We start from the raw sequence: 14,903 nt of genomic DNA on the forward strand, positions 1-14,903 counted from the left end.
AACAGTCGGGAATGAATGACTGTTAAACACCACCCCTACAGTCGGGAATGAATGACTGTTAAACACCACCCCAGCACGACTACAGTCGGGAATGAATGACTGTTAAACACCACCCCAGCACGACTACAGTCGGGAATGAATGACTGTTAAACACCACCCCAGCACGACTACAGTCGGGAATGAATGACTGTTAAACACCACCCCAGCACGACTACAGTCGGGAATGAATGACTGTTAAACACCACCCCAGCACGACTACAGTCGGGAATGAATGACTGTTAAACAACACCACAGCACGACTACAGTCGGGAATGAATGACTGTTAAACACCACCCCAGCACGACTACAGTCGGGAATGAATGACTGTTAAACACCACCCCAGCACGACTACAGTCGGGAATGAATGACTGTTAAACACCACCCCAGCACGACTACAGTCGGGAATGAATGACTGTTAAACAACACCCCAGCACGACTACAGTCGGGAATGAATGACTGTTAAACAACACCCCAGCACGACTACAGTCGGGAATGAATGACTGTTAAACACCACCCCCAGCAGTCGACTACACTACAGTCGGGAATGAATGACTGTTAAACACCACCCCAGCACGACTACAGTCGGGAATGAATGACTGTTAAACACCACCCCAGCACGACTACAGTCGGGAATGAATGACTGTTACAGTCTACAGGGAATGAATGACTGTTAAACACCACCCCAGCACGACTACAGTCGGGAATGAATGACTGTTAAACACACCCCAGCACACTACAGTCGGGAATGAATGACTGTTAAACAGCACGACTACAGTCGGGAATGAATGACTGTTAAACACCACCACAGCACGACTACAGTCGGGAATGAATGACTGTTAAACACCACACCCCAGTCACGACTACAGTCGGGAATGAATGACTGTTAAAACCACCCCAGCACGACAGTCAGGAATGAATGACTGTTAAAGCACGACTACATTCGGGAATGAATGACTGTTAAACAACACCCCATCACGACTACAGTCGGGAATGAATGACTGTTAAACACCACCACAGCACGACTACAGTCGGGAATGAATGACTGTTACCAACACGACTACAGTCAGGAATGAATGACTGTTAAACACACCCATCACGACTACAGTCGGGAATGAATGACTGTTAAACACCACCACAGCACGACTACAGTCGGGAATGAATGACTGTTAAACACCACCCCATCACGACTACAGTCGGGAATGAATGACTGTTAAACAACACCACAGCACGACTACAGTCGGGAATGAATGACTGTTAAACAACACACCATCACGACTACAGTCGGGAATGAATGACTGTTAAACAACACCCCAGCACGACTACAGTCGGGAATGAATGACTGTTAAACACCACCACAGCACGACTACAGTCGGGAATGAATGACTGTTAAACAACACCCCATCACGACTACAGTCGGGAATGAATGACTGTTAAACACCACCCCATCACGACTACAGTCGGGAATGAATGACTGTTAAACACCACCCCAGGACGACTACAGTCGGGAATGAATGACTGTTAAACACCACCCCAGCACGACTACAGTCAGGAATGAATGACTGTTAAACAACACCCCATCACGACTACAGTCGGGAATGAATGACTGTTAAACACCACCCCAGGATGACTACAGTCGGGAATGAATGACTGTTAAACAACACCCCAGGACGACTACATTCGGGAATGAATGACTGTTAAACACCACCCCAGCACGACTACAGTCGGGAATGAATGACTGTTAAACACCACCACAGCACGACTACATTCGGGAATGAATGACTGTTAAACAACACCCCAGCACGACTACAGTCGGGAATGAATGACTGTTAAACACCACCACAGCACGACTACATTCGGGAATGAATGACTGTTAAACACCACCCCAGCACGACTACAGTCGGGAATGAATGACTGTTAAACACCACCCCAGCACGACTACAGTCTGGAATGAATGACTGTTAAACACCACCCCATCACGACGACAGTCGGGAATGAATGACTGTTAAACACCACCCCATCACGACTACAGTCGGGAATGAATGACTGTTAAACACCACCCCAGCACGACTACAGTCAGGAATGAATGACAGTCGGGAATGAATGACTGTTAAACACCACCCCAGCACGACTACAGTCGGGAATGAATGACTGTTAAACACCACCCCAGCACGACTACAGTCGGGAATGAATGACTGTTAAACACCACCCCAGCACGACTACAGTCGGGAATGAATGACTGTTAAACACCACCCCAGCACGACTACAGTCGGGAATGAATGACTGTTAAACACCTCCCCAGCACGACTACAGTCGGGAATGAATGACTGTTAAACACCACCCCAGCACGACTACAGTCGGGAATGAATGACTGTTAAACACCACCCCAGCACGACTACAGTCGGGAATGAATGACTGTTAAACACCACCCCAGCACGACTACAGTCGGGAATGAATGACTGTTAAACACCTCCCCAGCACGACTACAGTCGGGAATGAATGACTGTTAAACACCACCCCAGCACGACTACAGTCGGGAATGAATGACTGTTAAACACCACCCCAGCACTAGTCAGGAATGAATGACTGTTAAACACCACCCCATCACGACTACAGTCGGGAATGAATGACTGTTAAACAACACCCCATCACGACTACAGTCGGGAATGAATGACTGTTAAACACCACCCCAGCACGACTACAGTCGGGAATGAATGACTGTTAAACACCACCCCAGCACGACTACAGTCGGGAATGAATGACTGTTAAACACCACCCCAGCACGACTACAGTCGGGAATGAATGACTGTTAAACACCACCCCAGCACTAGTCAGGAATGAATGACTGTTAAACACCACCCCAGCACGACTACAGTCGGGAATGAATGACTGTTAAACACCACCCCAGCACGACTACAGTCGGGAATGAATGACTGTTAAACACCACCCCAGCACGACTACAGTCGGGAATGAATGACTGTTAAACACCACCCCAGCACGACTACAGTCGGGAATGAATGACTGTTAAACACCACCCCAGCACGACTACAGTCGGGAATGAATGACTGTTAAACAACACCCCAGCACGACTACAGTCGGGAATGAATGACAGTCGGGAATGAATGACTGTTAAACACCACACACCACAGCACGACTACAGTCGGGAATGAATGACTGTTAAACAACACCCCAGCACGACTACAGTCGGGAATGAATGACTGTTAAACACCACCCCAGCACGACTACAGTCGGGAATGAATGACTGTTAAACACCACCACAGCACGACTACAGTCGGGAATGAATGACTGTTAAACACCACCCCAGCACTAGTCAGGAATGAATGACTGTTAAACACCACCCCAGCACGACTACAGTCGGGAATGAATGACTGTTAAACACCACCCCAGCACGACTACAATCAGGAATGCAGTCAAATAGGTACAATGTAGCTGTGTCTAAACTGGAAAAGAAATAAAATAAAAAGAAACCCTTAAAAATACACAATGTCTGTAAGCAATGAACACCTCAAGGAGATATATATCCTCTAGATGAGCCACCTTTTTGGAAATCCTTGCTCTGGCTGAATTGTATAAATACTTTTCTAAATTGTTTAATTACCAGGTACATACACAGGGGTGGGTGTATGGATTGAATCCCCCTGCTCAAAGCAAATTTTCTTTTTAAAAATGTTTTTTTTTAGGGAAGCATGACCTGAAACCCCCTAGAAATTTAGCTCGCCACAATCTAGACCTCTCTCCACCCTAACTGCACAATTTTCTACACCTAATTACACATATAACATTGCTGTGTTCAAAAGATAAAAACTAATCATTGCATTTAAGGAGTTTATTAAAATGTACAAATAGATTAGCTTCTGCAGTTCTATAGAAATACAAAATATAAATTTCACCATAATTGCTATCATTTACAGTACAAATAATTTCATAGATGTAGATTAGTAATACAGAAGAGTAATGGACCAAATAGTTTTTTTCTTTGTGCTCAAAGATAGGGTGAACATATGAAAGTGAAATAGGGACTGGGTGTGCGAACCCACAGTCAAAACCTGTACACTGCATCTCCAAAATATTGCCTTTATAAATAGGTTATATTTAGAATAAAATACAAAATGTTTGTTCTGTTTAAGGGCAATGGGGCACACTGATTTATTAATCGACTACTGGATGTCGGACATTTGCTACTTCTTGACTTTTAGTCTTGGAGGAAACCTGCTACATTTATCCATTAGCAGCAAGGCATCTTTTATATGCATAAACTGTACAGAATGGATATCCCTGGAATTTTCTTTATAGAGACGCAGTTTTCGTACAGGGTGTCCTTCATAAAAAAAAGTAGACTGTATATGCACTAGGTTCCAGTATGTTATATTCCATGTGACAAATATAGGCATTACTTAATTAAAAAACAGTTATTCGGTTATTTCTAACAACATTTACCAGATGTTCTTTTAGACATAGTAAATGATAAATTAAAAGATAACAAATGTTGTTAACACCAAAGATAATAAAAATTAATCATGAACACTGGCGGGGATGGGAAGGGGAGCATATGCTCCCCCCCCCCCCCCCCCATTTTTCTTGATCCAGTAGCAGCAGCACTGGTTCATATATAATATTATATGTATGTGCCCCCCCCCCCCCCCCCCTTTTTTGGCACCTTCCTACGCCTTTGATTTCTGTAACTTGGGCTTCTTGTTATATGAAACTGGTCTAATATTGGCACCAATATATTGTATTCCTGGAACTGTCACCGGTATCACACATTGTCAAGTTCATTCCTACCAATCTTCTTTGTTTTAGGTCTCATAATTCTTCATTCTATTCTACATATATGTTGGGTAATTTATGTTAAGTGGCAGTTGAACCTGCATTAAGTAAAAACCAATGAGATTATTAATGAAAGTGGATACTTAAGCAGAATTCCTTATTTTTATGGTACATGATAGTTATAAATATTATGAAGTCTTTAGAGTGGCAGTCCTCATGTAATGATATCAAGTATTTATTGTCTTAGAGAGTGGCATTTTAGCAGTCACAACATTCTGAACGTTTTCCCTTTGACTTCACTTTGTGAAGAGTTGTCAATTGTGATCACTCGAATGGTGAGGATTTTGTCATTGAAACTAAATGAATTTATTTTTCAAAACAATTACTGGAAGTTGCAGGCGGTAATGGGTGCAGAACAGATTTAAACTTGCGTATTACTCAAATAAAGGTGTAGCACAGGCCTTATTGTGAACACATGGGTCAACCTGCATTATGGGGAATTTGTATCAGCTTTCCTATAATTTGTAAAGTAAGTTTTTAGTGCAGAGCGAAAAAGCCTAAATTGATAGAAACTGCCGGTGGTAATTTAGAGTGGTGGGCACATCTCTGGTTCAGCATAATTACTGTGCAAGATGATGTGATACATAATCAAAATCTTCTTTTCTTGTCTCCCATCCAAATTATATTTTTAATGTTTTTTTGTTTTTTTTTAGTGGTCCTACTCAAGATCTATATGGACAAACATATTCAATAAATATCACAATTTAAGTCAATAAATATCACAATTTAAGTATGAACATTTAGTCAAATAGGACTTTTGAAGCCAATAACTTGCTAATGATCTCTACTCATAAAAAATAATATAATATGTTTTCTTTGTTGTTACAGCCGCTGACCTTAGTTTTGAAGGTATTTTATATAAAATGTATTTTCAGCTACTTGATGAGGATGACCAGAAACACATTGAATTTGCTAAACTTGATAATATATATATATATATATATATATATATATATATATATATATATATATACCCACACGTACAAGCAATACATTTCAAGTAATGTATAAGTTAATGGTGAAAAAAGCTGTCATATTTTACTCTGTCTAATAACTAGGGCCAGTGGCTATATCATGTAGTAAAGCTGTTTGCTCATGTTTAGATATCACAGGTCTCTATTGGCAACGGATTCCTTTCACTCTAGAACCTCCTCGAACAACTGCACGTGTTGCTCCACGCCATACCTGAACTGGCACTTGCCTTCCATCTCAAAGGTCACTGTCCTGTTGTTAATTCTGATGCCGTTTTCGTTTGCGTCTCGCTTCATGATCTCGGCGAAGTCTCCCTCTAGCGCCTGCACGAAGCAGTTATTTTCTTTCAGGTTGGTGACGACGACGTGCACGATACCTTTCACTTGCACCAACATCTTGAACGACGCTGTAAACTCCTGCTCCTTCACAACCAGTTCCGCAATGGTCCGGTGTTTAGGGGCAACCTTGATCGAGCTGTTGATGGACCATGTCATGGACTTCTCGTGACAGTCCTCTTCTGTGGTTTCCATGGTGATGTCCCGACCGAAGCCAGCAGTGGCGCCTGCTACCTCTTCTGGCAGACCGAGTTTCACCTCCAGGTGGAAGCCCTTTGTGAAACCCTTGGACACGGTGGTAGATGAGTAGGACATCGTGGTTCTCTCGGTCTGAAAGGAATGCTCCTGATCGTGGTTCGTCCAGTTTTCGTATTTGGATCTAAAATATTTAGAGTGATTTATTCAGCATCAAAATTAATGCTGGAATGGACAAAGTTATTTCATTGTCTGCATTCATAATGCCATATAGATGTACTCACAACTAAGAACAGTAAATAATTATTAAATTAATGCTTTGGTCTCCTTTGGAACCAGAGGCTGAAAATTAATTTTTTTTTTTTTTAAAACCCACAAAAATCAAGGTAGATTTATTTATTAATCATTGGCTATTGAACATTTGAGACTTTTGACAGTCTTGAAGGAAATCTGCTACATTTTTCCCGCTAACAACAAGGGATTTTTATATATATGCACCTGGGGTGGGAAAGAGGTAGTATCCGTGATAATGTCTAACCATTCGGAATATGTACATGAAAACACTGTTATTCATTCATCCATTCATTAATTTGGGAATGTGTGGAAGGAATCTAGGTAAAATATTTTAACGAGCTTTTACATTTATGATTGATGTAATTTATAATGAGACAATCACATAAAAAAACACACACAAAACTGCTGTTTCTTTGGTTGTATGTCTTATACAAATTCACATGTGGTAAAACCATGTTTGCAATGTCAACAACTACTTCGTACATTCTCAGGAACAGAATACATATAGATATTCTGTTGATAAAAGGTAATTTTGAAAAAAAGCCTCAACAATCCTGACTTAAATATTGTCCCACGACTATAAAGAAATGTGACCTGCTCAGACACTAACCTGAACACAACTTGTGAGTTTGGTGTATCCAGCTTGCGCTCATCAGAGTATTCTGGTGTTGTGGAAATGAACCTGACCTTAGCCCAGTTAACGGCCAGCGCCACGTCCTCGTATCTTAGCTTGGAGTTATCCTTGGAGCGAGTCTTCAAGAACATGGTCCATGCCCATGCCTTTGCCTTCTCTTCGATATCGGGTAGTTCCGTAGGCATTCTAGAAGATGAAAGTTAACACAGAGATATACTATGACGTAATGGGGATGGCATAGCAAAGAACCATTGGAATTAGAAGAAATTTACACAGATAATATTAATTCTTTTTACAATAAGGACAAAAAGAGCAGCACAATTTAAGTGTTCTTCGCCCTAAAAATATTTGAGCAATATATCTGTAAAAATATTTGCAGTACCTTGCTTAACGTATATATTTGTCCCTGTATGTATGTATGTGTGTGTGTGTGTGTATATATATATATGCGCATTCAGCCATCACTTTGTTTATAAAAGCTGTAGAAAAGTTCTGGCGTGTGTACTGTCAAACGGAGTGATATGGTGTTGAATATGCTAATGGCAGAAACACATAATTTTATGTTTACAATTTAATAAAGAAAGAAAAAAAGAAAGAAAGAGTTTAAGTCCAAGAGCACGCCATTCTTCGTTTTGGGTGAGTAGCCTGGTAACACTTGTTTCCATACGTAGATCAAAGAAATGGCAACACAATCGCGCTGTGCTGACTAGAATATTGTTAGGTAATTTCACATTGCTTAATATATATCTTTCCTGTGGAAAAAATAAAATAAAGCTCTAACATTGCGCAACTGCCAGTCTGGCAGTGTGAAAATATAGCGCATGTTCTATGACGTCTGTTACAAGATATGTAGTTGACGCCAGCTCAGACGCGGTCTGCCCTGTCACATTCAATTCAGTGTGTTTTATTTTAGACTGGTACCAAACTCGTCAAACCCAGATCCAGTGTGTTTTGGGTCTAAGGTTTGCTAACACTGAAGCAATAGTTGTAAATAATGTGCAAGGTAACGATAACAAATCTTTAACAGTAAACCTGTATTTTTCTTCCCTTTTTTTTTTTTTTTTTTCCGAGGAGATAATTTTACCACGTTGAGTTTCGGTATTTGAAATGTACCTTCTTGATATATAAATTGGTTTTCTTTCAACGTTTGATTTCGTTTGCGATCTTAGGAAGCATTAACCTACTTCCTTTCAAGAAGAGGACGAACGCATACACAGCCGCCCATTGTTACTATATATACACTTGTAGCAGAAGACGTGCAAGTTTAATTAGTGCGATTATACGAGACTAGTGGTTACACGACTTGAATACCTTCACACTATATATTGACTCGAGTAAGAATTCGGGTTTTTAAAAACTCCTTTTTGGGGGTGGGGATGGGGTAATTTATGGGGTTTTTTTACAGTGCAGTATTACATTATTGATATAGGTGTTCAGGGAAAAGGTAGAGAAAAAGGTCCGCTAGGTTCATATGCGACCCCCACCCCCACCCCCCACCCCCTAATCCAGACCACGCTACGCTCCTTAAGGATAATTAGATTTTACACTGCAGTGCCTCGGCGAAGTAATGGTCAAGTCATTAGCAATGTTTGGGATCGATCCCCATCGGTGAGCCCATTGAGCTATTTTTCGTTCCAGTCAGTGCATCATAACCGTAGTATGTGTTATCCTGTCTGTGGGATAGTGCATATAAAAAAATCCCTTGCTACTACTAAAGAACAATGTTGCGTGTTTCCTCAATGTCAAAACCACCAAATGTTTGACATCAATAGCCGACGATTAATAACTCAATGTGCTCTAGTGGTCTCGTTAATCAAAACGAACTTTTAACTCTTTGTAGGTTGAAAAAGACTGGGTTTTTTGTGGGTTTTTTTTATCTGCGACCAGTCTCATTTTAGATTCAATGAATAACTTTAAAAGTTAATTTTTGTAACATGTATTTGTGTTACATTGGCCACTGAAAGCCAGTTATAATTGAAATGTTACATTATTACCATGTAAAACTTCGATGTTGAAATTTAAACTATACAATAAAATCATCGCTTGCCCATGCTACATTCGTACACTAGATTCCAGGCAATAATTTACAATTTACTGTTATATACCAGTTATCTTCTCAGGCCTCGGGGCGAGATTACGTGACCTTTGATCCCTCGCACACATATATACGTTACATTTTAACAAAGCATTTAATATTTTTTATCATGATGTTGCTACATTCAGCACTATGCAACAGTAATTTACTCACATGTGAAGAACAAGCTTTGTCAAAGCTGTTTTGTTTGCATTCAATTAAAGTCAACTAATTTGTTTGAAAATTGCCCGCATTCTTCTTTTTTTTTTTTTTTTCTCCATTAGCTGGGAAATACTGTTCTAGGTATGGCTGAGTGAACAAAAACTGTGCGCTCAACGGTCAATAATAGTGTGGCACGCACTATGGTATTTGTGGCATTTCAGGGGCATGTTCTGGGGGTGGCGGAGGGTGGGGATGAATTGGAACGAACTCCTCGCTAAGTCTAAAGCAAATTTATTTTACAGTGCAATATTAGGCTATTCATATAGGTGTCCAGACAAAATGTAGACAAACGGTTCCCCTAGGTTCATACTGGAACCGCCGCCCTCACCCCGCAGGTCCAGAGCAGGCTACGCCCCGGTATTTGTAGGTGTAACGTTGTCTTTATGATGGTCTTTTCTTCATTATTTATGGTATTTTATTTTATCGCAGGCAGCTGAGTATTTTATTTTATTTTAATGTGTTCACCGGCTAGACAACAAAAGCACTTTTAATATCCTATTGTTAAGGGGAAAAGGGGTGCATCTGTTTCCTCTTAATTAAGCAAGAACCTGGTGGGGAATTAAAATAACAATTTAGAATATCAGTTATTGAAAGGGCTTAAAGTCTCAACCTAATGTTAAACTACTTTTTTATTACTGTATTCCACACACCTATGTATATTAATTAAGAGAAGGAAATAACGGAATACTTGGTATTGTAGAACACATTGAAATCGTTATCAAAATGATGAAATACAAATATCTAATACTGGACGGAAGGAAGGAAGGAAATGTTTTATTTAACAACGCACTCAACACATTTTATTTACGGTTATATGGCGTCAGACATATGGTTAAGGACCACATAGGTATTGAGAGAGGAAACCCGCTGTCGTCACTTCATGGGCTACTCTTTTCGACTAGCAGCAAAGGATCTTTTATATGCACCATCCCACAGACAGGATAGTACATACCACGGCCTTTGTTACACCAGTTACGGAGCACTGGCTGTAACGAGAAATAGCCCAATGGGTCCACCGACGAGGATCGATCCTGGACCGCCCGCTATTGGACTGAATGTCAGTAATATGGAATTCAGTGTCAGTAACACGGTGTCATCTTCCTGACACTGGATGAGGGTTTTCCTTCCAGTCACTCTTTCCTGGGGCGGGACGTAACCCAGTGGTAAAGTGCTAGCCTGATGCGCGGTCCGTCTGGGATCGATCCCCGTCGGTGGGCCCAGTGAGCTATTTCTCGTTCCAGCCAGTGCATCACGACTGGTATATCAAAGGTCGTGGTATGTGCTATCCTGTCTGTGGGATGGTGCATATAAAAGATCCCTTGCTACTACTGGAAAAACGTAACGGGTTTCCTCTCTAAGACTATATTTCAAAATGACCAAATGTTAGACATCCAAGCCGATGCTTAATAAATCAGTGTGCTCTAGTTGTGTCGTTAAACAAAAGAAGAAGAATACATTGATAATGTCCATTACTATTTTAGGGGTGACAGGTTATTTGTTAGAGAAGATTTTAATTTTCTTCAGCCAAATAATGACACGGATTAGGATCCACAACATCCAATAGCCGACGATTAATACATCAATATGCTCTAGTGGTGTTATTAAACAAAACAAACAAACAAACAATCTTCCTTGCACTATGGGCTAGGGGTTTTGTTACCCTTTCCTTTAAACATCTATTCTATCCTTTTCTTTAAATGTTGGTGTGATCCCTTATTTCTTTCCATGACAATAATTAACTACAAGTTATCAAGTTGTGCGTTCATCATACACACGGTCTTCAATTGCCACGCGTTTTGACGTGTTATATCACGAGAATACCTCGGTAACGTGTTATATCACGAGAATACCTCTGTGACGTGTTGTATGACGAGAATGCGCTGTTATTGATACGTTAAAACGCCGTGGTAGACAGCACTGACAGGGCATGTACTAGTAATTGATTTTACACGCAAGCTGTTGTAACGTTACAAAAATGTACACATCATCGGCAAGTAAAACATGCCTCTGGGTGTGATTATAACAGTATTTTAATTTATTGTCACATCACACAGGCATTTATTCATTTGTGAGAGTTACAATCCATGACATCAAGACGATATATTATAAACTCCGCAGGTACGTTTTGTGATAAACAAATCAGTGCAAATGTGTATTATGCTAACATTTCGAATGACAACAAGACATACGGTTGTAAAAAGCAACATAAATTATTATTATTATTATTATTATTATTATTATTATCAAAACAAAGGAACTAGGCTGTTATCTAAATTAGCTTTGATGACACTTTTTAAAAATCGTTTCCACTGAAACCACTTTAAAATTAAATTTATAATAATAACAAAAATAAATTGAAGTATTTGACATTTTGTCAGTGTAAAAACTAACATCACCAGGAGAATAAACAAACAAACTGACAGGCATACAAGCCAGTAATATATAAAATAGAGAAGGCTAGCTTCGAAGTTAAAAAACCAATACTGGGTAAAATAGGAGATGACCAATAGAATAACAATGGATGCCACTGGCCTTTGCAAAAAAAACGGTATTAAATTTAAGCAGGTTTTCCTATACTTGCAACGTTCATCCATCCATCCATCCATTCATTTGTCCGTTTGTTCTGAACTTCATTCATATCTACTAATCCATTCATTCAGATCATCCAACCATCCATCCATTCATCTATTCATACGTCCATCCATCCATCCATCCATCCATCCACCGATCTACTCACTCACCCAAATCATCTGTGGAAACGTCCGCACACTTGCCATTCACCCACTCCGTTACCGACACTCTCCATCACTCGCTCATCACTCACCCTCACCCTCACCCTCACCCCATCACTCACCAACTCACTCACTCTTTCACTTAAAAACCCACCACTCATTCACTACATCAAATAATTACTCCAGTCTTCACTCCTTCATTTAATTACTTCATCACTCATCACCACTTACTATCCCGGTTACCCACAAACTCACTCACGAATCCCAATCACAAAATCACTCACTCAACCTCCCAGACACCCACCCACCCATCTTGTCTTCTATGATTTGTCTTTTTTGTTTTAATTTGTTTTTTTAAATTTAAATTATTATATTATATAATTAAGCAGAATAGCAAACAATATCCCTATAATTTTACAGATGTATTATACTTTTATAGCTTCGTTAAAATGATTAGACATGTAAACACGTTACTAAAAGTAAAATCCCGTCGAAAATCAAATTGGACAGCTGGACGAATGTGACTGTGTACATATATAACCAAATATTGTATGGGTAAGTATTGTCTAAATCCGCTCCATGGCGTGTGTGTCGCGTGTGTGTACACTTGATGTTTGCGAGCTCCAACTGAATATTACTGTCACATCCCTGACAAATATTTGGTCTCCATACTCACTGGGCAATTATCTGATCTTTATCAAGGCACCTGCTTTCACAGCCTACCGAGAAATGTATGGACGTAAATATATGTATGCTTTATATTTATAAAGGACGGCATACTCTTCATACGAAAAAAAAGAAAGGTTTTATTTAACACATTTTATGTACGGTTATATGGCGTCAGACATATGGTTAAGGACCACACAGATATTGAGAGAGGAAACCCGCTGTCGCCACTTCATGGGCTACTCGTTTCGATTAGCAGCAAGGGATCTTTTATATACACCATCCCACATACAGGGTGGTACATATCACGTCCTTTGGTATACCAGTTGTGGTGCACTGGCTGGAACGAGAAATAGCTCAATGGGCCCACCGACGGGGATCGATCCCAGACCGACCGCGCATCGAGCGAACGCTTTACCACTGGGCTACGTCCCGCCCCTGACTCTTCGTACGAGTAGCCTACTGATAGACGTGTCACCGTAAAGCTTTTCTCTGTTTTTTTTGGTTTGTTTAAGTATTATTTACTTATTTATTTATTTATTTATTTACTTTTAATCTCCAGGATGAATCTAAGATATTTTGCAATCATGTTGTCAACGGGTAGAATAAAAATGACAAATTAAATAGAATAATAATCAGAAAAAAAAATGCAAATTGGATGGCACCTACCACGGCGTTTGACATTAGTGATGGATCAATTGTTGGAACAAACAAAGACCCCTCACCCCTCCCCCCCCCCCCCCCCCCCCCCCCCCCCCCCCCCATAAAAAAAGAAGAAGAAGAAAAAAAAGAAAAAGAAAGAAAGACTGACAAAAAGAAAGAAGAAGAAACAAAATAAATACCCCATCCCCCTTAAAAAAACCCACCCAACCCCCACTGAAAAACAACAACAAAAATACCAACACTACCAAATTAAGCATCCAACACCAAGCAAACAAATCATCGTCCAGAAACCCCGTGAGTCAACCGAGATGTAGAGATGGATCTCACAATCGATACCGACCTGTTGCGCTTCCATTCGATCGCTCTACGCAAGTAGCCTAGTTATAAAATATTTAGATTCTGACATTTCATGGTCAAAATGTAAAGAACGCTCTAAACCATGTGAACAGACGCGTACAGGACAAATTACAAACCCTTTCTTGTTTATGAAAAATATGCTAATTGCTAAGTAGTAGGTTTTTTTTTCGTGTTTTATAATCCATGATGGCTCAAAGCGTTGATAACAGGACTTAAAAGGTCACCTACGGGCAGAGTGTTATGCAAATATATCCAGTCGGTTAGGGATTCTCACTCCACCTAGATCGATGGTCTAGATATTGGGAACATAACTGGCTGTGATAAAGTGCAGAATAGCTATGTGGAATGCCCTCGAGAGTGGGTAATGCTTTAATATGGCAATATGACACTTATCCAAGTCATATAATGTGCTCAATAAACCATGGCCAAGATCAGATAACTCGAAGGGCTTGTACTGTATAATGTACTATAGTGTACTATAGTGTATGACAAAACAAACATCTCATACATTTTATAACTTTATTTCTGGTTAAAAAGAAAAAGTAGTGTAAGGTTTTCAAACTATACATTTTTGAAAAAAAATTTCGAAACTTAAATATATCCTGAGCAACAAAATGTGTTTAGTGTGTGTTTAGTGTTTTTCTTTGTAAATATGTATACTGCACAATCACCATTTATGTTGCTATGGCAACTATAATGTATAAAACAATATGAATCAGGCTAATTTTATAATGTGTTTTATATACACAATGATTAACCGGCAGTTTAATAAGTTTCTAAAACCACAGACGTATACAACTAGCAAGTTTATTTTAAAGCAGACTAATGGGGTCGAATTTACAAAACCTGTTTATGTCTTATACGCGTGTAACTAC

The 14,903-nt window shown here is 39.9% G+C and overlaps 1 protein-coding gene across 1 annotated transcript in view; it reads right to left on the reverse strand.

The window, feature by feature from the left end:
• Window positions 1-3,868: 3,868 nt before the first annotated feature.
• The window catches only part of LOC121381248, a 14,862-nt gene continuing 3,827 nt past the window's right edge, over window positions 3,869-14,903 (reverse strand). The window contains exons 2-3 of the mRNA XM_041510483.1: window positions 7,291-7,500; window positions 3,869-6,570 (exon numbers count right to left, since the gene is read on the reverse strand). Coding sequence (XP_041366417.1) covers window positions 6,021-6,570; window positions 7,291-7,499 — 759 coding nt within the window. The 5' untranslated portion in view covers window position 7,500 and the 3' untranslated portion in view covers window positions 3,869-6,020. The remainder of the gene's footprint in view (window positions 6,571-7,290; window positions 7,501-14,903) is intronic.

This window comes from Gigantopelta aegis, chromosome 9, assembly GCF_016097555.1.
Source record: "Gigantopelta aegis isolate Gae_Host chromosome 9, Gae_host_genome, whole genome shotgun sequence".
Taxonomy (NCBI): domain Eukaryota; kingdom Metazoa; phylum Mollusca; class Gastropoda; order Neomphalida; family Peltospiridae; genus Gigantopelta; species Gigantopelta aegis.